This window comes from Dipteris shenzhenensis, chromosome 20, assembly GCF_047967505.1.
Source record: "Dipteris shenzhenensis isolate YYH24624 ecotype China chromosome 20, Dip_SZ_1.0, whole genome shotgun sequence".
Classification (NCBI taxonomy): domain Eukaryota; kingdom Viridiplantae; phylum Streptophyta; class Polypodiopsida; order Gleicheniales; family Dipteridaceae; genus Dipteris; species Dipteris shenzhenensis.
This window is the reverse complement of record NC_141615.1, coordinates 27,875,086-27,879,762: the sequence shown is the minus strand read 5'-3', so window position 1 is coordinate 27,879,762 and position 4,677 is coordinate 27,875,086. Positions and strand designations below refer to the sequence as shown.

Genomic DNA, 4,677 nt, shown 5'->3' with positions numbered 1-4,677 from the left:
TACAAAGCACATCTCTATTAGCATGAGCCCTTTCGAGGCTATGTATGGATGCACAATGGGTATGCCATCTTTAGTTGTAGACATGGCTGTGAAAAATCAGCAAGCAAGAAATGACTTGGAGAGTATGGATGCCCTTCTGCAATTGGCTAAAAAGAATATGCAAGATGAACAAGCCAAGCAGAAGAAGTATGCGGATGAACACAGGAGGTATGTGTCTTTTGAAGTAGGGGATTATGTGCACTTTACGCCTCCATAAGAACCGTTATGCCTCGCTGAAAGGTAACACCAACACGAAGCTTGCTCACAGGTATTACGGTCCCTACAGGATCATCCGCAAAGTTGGCAAGGTGGCGTATGAGTTGGAGCTACCCAAGACCTCCAGGATTCATAATGTTTTCCATGTGTCCTTGCTGAAGCCACATGTCGGACAGCATGTCCAAGTCCTTCCTGAGCTACCACCTATGGATGAGGAGGGCCACATACTCTATGTTCCGGACCGCATCATGGGTTTCAAGGATCACATACTCCGAAACAAAGTCTACACTGAGTATCTTATCAAATGGCAGGTACTCCCTGAGGATGAGAATTCATAGCAGCTAGAGAGCATTGTCCAGGACAACCCCTATCTCCTACCGGGCTGACTATTATTTGCTGTTTGCTGCTCCTATTTAACAGCCTGCATATAAAATTTTGAGGGCAAAATTCTATGGGAAGGGATGGCTGTAATGAAGGGGAAAAAGAGACCAAGTTAGAGGCCTTTAGGTGGAATATGTGGAGGGACTATATAGGTCTCCATCCACCCCCTACTATGTACTTTTTGATGTGACATCTAACCCTATCTACTCTCCCTTCCTCCTTCCTGCCTACCCTCACTCACTCTCTCTCTCTTCCCTACTCCCTCTCAATCTCTCCCTCTCTTTCCTACTTCATTCTCTCTCTCCTACCCTTCCCCTCCCTCTTCCCCTCTCTCTCTCTCTCCCTTCTGCTACTCTATCCCCCTTCCTCCAAACCTGTCCCTACGCCTTCTCTACAGATACTCATATTGTAAATGTTAGTAGAGGACACCACTCTAACAACTATCATTTCTTTGATAGCAAAAAAAAATTAGTGACCAGATCCAAGCAAAGTTATCTCAGGTTTAACCAACAGCACCTATGATTATAGAGCAACCAGTAGTTCACATCATGTGTATTGTTTCTCTGACACATGTTGGTTCGAAGTTCACATTAATATGTATTTGTTTCTCAAATGACAATAGGCACAAGTACTATAGCACAATAATCCCTCCACTGCCGTAGCTTACTTTCCCCCCCTATTACTTGAAAACATTTCGACTCCTTTTGTGCTTAGATTTTCACATGTTTGAAACAACTGGAAGTACCAGCTGCCTTATTCTACAAGCAAGCAAAGGACACATGCTACAGATAAGAAAAATACTGAAACAGAAAGAACTTAGACTCAACACACTCTCTCAACATAGTAAATCTTCTGATCAAAAGACTTGTTTAAGGAAGACATTGTCCTCAGTAGAGAAATTTCCTATATCCAAAAAGTACAATGTAGATTTTCAATATAATATGTATATGCCAAAAGTAGGCCCCTGTAAAAATGCTAGAGGATAGAGTTTCAATATCTGCATACATGGAACCAAGGACTAGTGCAACATCATGACCATGGGATTCATCCCTGTTTCTTGGCAAATTATAGTAGATGTCCAATACATACATGTCTGAGCGCAGCTTTGTCTCAGTTTGTAACAGTTGTTACATATTTAAGGAGAAGTGCAACTACCTGCCAAAACCCAAAATCATTACTCATTAACCAGAGCATTTGAGAATAGATACCCTGTGATTAACAGACTCAGGCAATTAAAAAAGTCGAAGTATAGAAACTATGCGACTTGAAAAAGACCCTGATTTATCCTAGCATTAATAGATGAAGACTTTAAAAAGCGTACCTCTGGAGAAACTTCAGATGCCTGAGTTGTGAGGTGCTGAATCTTTCCTTGGGTTTCTGTTTCTAGCCGTTTGATATTTGATCCAGAATCTCCACTTGACTGCAAACATGCACTCATAATAATTAAACGCTTAGCAGCTTCAGGGCTCTGTTTGTCTACTTGTAGACGAGGGCAATCCGAACGAGCGTTGCTTCGAGTAAATTTAAAAAACCGAGTAGCATACCGGCAAGTGTTAAATTTCGAACTATGCAGTGGTTGCTTCTATCTTTATCTAGAGGGGTAAATTCAACAGTCCGCAGAAGCAATCTACAGAACTTGTTCTCTCAATGTTACTGCAGCAGGCACTGATGCGTCAAGTTCCCTTACAATTAAAAAGACAATGACTGTATTTAATATCTCCGTTCCTCACAGACCATTTCAAGCTCAAAACATCAAAGAACTTTCAACTACCTAAAGCATCGGTTCATTAGGTATCTTGCCTTGTTAGATGGCCAAAAATTCTGAAAGCCACAAGCAATCTCAATTACGAGTAGCTTACATAATCTGGTCCTCCGATTGTGACTGCAACTATAAGAGGAGGAAGCCTGTCCTTCAAAAAAATCAACTCCGGTACTATGCCCAACTTGTATACGACCAACCTCACACGAGCCTAACTTTATTATACATCGCTAGCAGCAGTGCAAATTGCACCTTCGGTGTTTTACAAGGCCCTATTGTAAAATGCTTCAAATCAGACAGCGAGAGTTAACAGATTCGTATGCCCTCATGTACATGATCTTATTTTGAATAACTGACCAATCCTAACGTGACATAATTGGGTCACACTAGCTTTTCCCTTTCATCCTTTCCGTGCTGACTGCAAGTTGAGTGACCCTATATTCTCTCCTTCTCTCTGTGTGATAGTGATTCATTCCGTGAATTGCCATTTCAGCCACAGCCCATGCAAAAGGTAGGAAAGACTTTGTACATCAACTAAATGGTCCCAGCAAAATAGTAGAGAGGAAGGTTGAGAACAAGAGCACCGGATCAAACACTCAATACCTCTGTAAGTTTCTTCCTAAACTCGGTTTCTCGGTGCGCTCGATAGGTAGCAATTTCTCTTTCAGCTTCCTCCTTGGCTTGTTTTAGCCGTGCTGTCTTGGCTGCATGATGTAAACCAGGTTAAACTGTTAACTTCTCCAATCTCCCTCAAATATCACTGAACATGACGATGCCCTGGTCTGCGAAGACGTTGGGGTAAGCCCATATTTAGCAAAGCAAAAAAACACGAACTCTTGGGTATCTAATTTCGTTTTCCGTGACACGCCAGAATTGAAACGTCCTCTGCCGTTTTGAGAGACCAATTCAAGGTATACAGGAAAGGGGAATTGATGAGGGACATAGGAGGAAATTACCGGCTCTGGCGGAGGCGATGATGTGCTGGGCCTCTTGCTCGGCAGCGAGGAGCATCTGGATACCGCCCTGGCCTCTCTCCATGTCCATAGCTGCACAACAGGAAAAAAAGAATTGCCTATGATGGATTCGTTGTGGAAAATGTTGCTAAATATTCATGTGTTCGAGTTAGGAATTGGCGGTGATGAAATGCTTCAAGTGCCAATGCGTGGCCACTAGCCATTGGTCACTGCCTCACGTGGAGGCCCGAGGGACAGGCGGCTAGAGTTACGAGCTGTTCCCGCGACGGCAAATACGCCAAGCTTTGCTAGAGGTCCCCACCCTTTTGCCTCAACCCCGAAGTTTTAGCTCACAATTTTCGGCATCGCAGGTGTTCCTGTGGAAACGGAAATTCTTCCTCTCCTCTCAGGCATTATTCCTACTGAAATCAACATTCGAAATAAATGTCACTCGTGCAATATGGCTGCTACATCCAAAACAGAGTCTAAAATCGCTAGCAGAAGGGAGACTTAGGCAAGCATACGAAGGCTATATGCCAGGCTGGCATATATGCCAGCCTTTTAGTACACAGGAACTGCCTCTTACGAATTCCGCCTGTCAAAATACAATGTTACAAAATCTAGGGCCCCCCATATTCTCATTGTCAAAAAGTCTTAATCAGACGGCTTAGATTGAATCTGAGCCAATCCAGACCCTTTACATTATAACACAGCCTTTTACATCTATTGGGTACCTCAATGGTGCTCGCTTATAACAAAGTAGCTTGAAATATTGTTGTTTATCACTAGCTAGCAATATGCACTAGTACATAGTCATTTATATCTTCTTTAGGTTGACGTGAACTCAATGCTCACTCGTCCAAGTTATGTTTTGGAGATATCTTTTTCGAAAATTGTTTTTGTTTTAAGAAAATATGTTTCATGTGAAGTGATTACAAGTGAATCCAACTTTTCATTTGTAAAAATTCACCTAACCAGCCTTATATAAAGGGCTCATTGGTGCCCTTTTTAGGAATTCAGTCCCAGCCTTAACTTCTTTCTAGCCTTCTTGTGCAGCCTCTATGCACCCTAAGAACCCCTGTACCGCAGCAGCAAATTAGCAGTACAGTTCAGTCTCTTAGGAGGGTGTACACGCAAAATTACAGATGGGTTTGGACCAGCAAACAGCTTTTGCTAGAATAATTAAAATGTATCATTCTGTTAAAGTTCTCTTCTTGTTATGAGTAGCTTTTCACTATAGCTACCAATGTGTTATACTACAAAGTATTTTGAAGCTTAAATTTGATTAAAGCCATATTATATTCTCAAATGATTTCAACAACTGAAAGT

The 4,677-nt window shown here is 42.1% G+C and overlaps 1 protein-coding gene across 1 annotated transcript; it reads right to left on the bottom strand.

The window, feature by feature from the left end:
• Positions 1 to 1,513: 1,513 nt before the first annotated feature.
• On the bottom strand, positions 1,514 to 3,843 carry LOC147889489 (V-type proton ATPase subunit G 1-like). Its single transcript, XM_087391477.1, has 4 exons — positions 3,352 to 3,843; positions 2,999 to 3,099; positions 1,958 to 2,056; positions 1,514 to 1,791 (listed from the first exon to the last, which is right to left on the bottom strand). Exons 1-4 carry the CDS (start codon positions 3,437 to 3,439, stop codon positions 1,747 to 1,749), a joined length of 333 nt encoding a protein of 110 aa, XP_087247603.1. The 5' UTR covers positions 3,440 to 3,843; the 3' UTR covers positions 1,514 to 1,746.
• Between the last annotated feature and the right edge of the window lie 834 nt (positions 3,844 to 4,677).

Excerpts from the sequence above, each read along its gene's own strand:
- LOC147889489 (XM_087391477.1), bottom strand. The coding sequence starts at position 3,439 with ATGGACATGGAGAGAGGCCAGGGCGGTATCCAGATGCTCCTCGCTGCC. Across the intron at positions 2,057-2,998 it reads TTAGGAAGAAACTTACAGAG|TCAAGTGGAGATTCTGGATC; the intron begins GTATTGAGTGTT and ends GCATGTTTGCAG. Across the intron at positions 1,792-1,957 it reads CATCTGAAGTTTCTCCAGAG|GTAGTTGCACTTCTCCTTAA; the intron begins GTACGCTTTTTA and ends GGGTTTTGGCAG.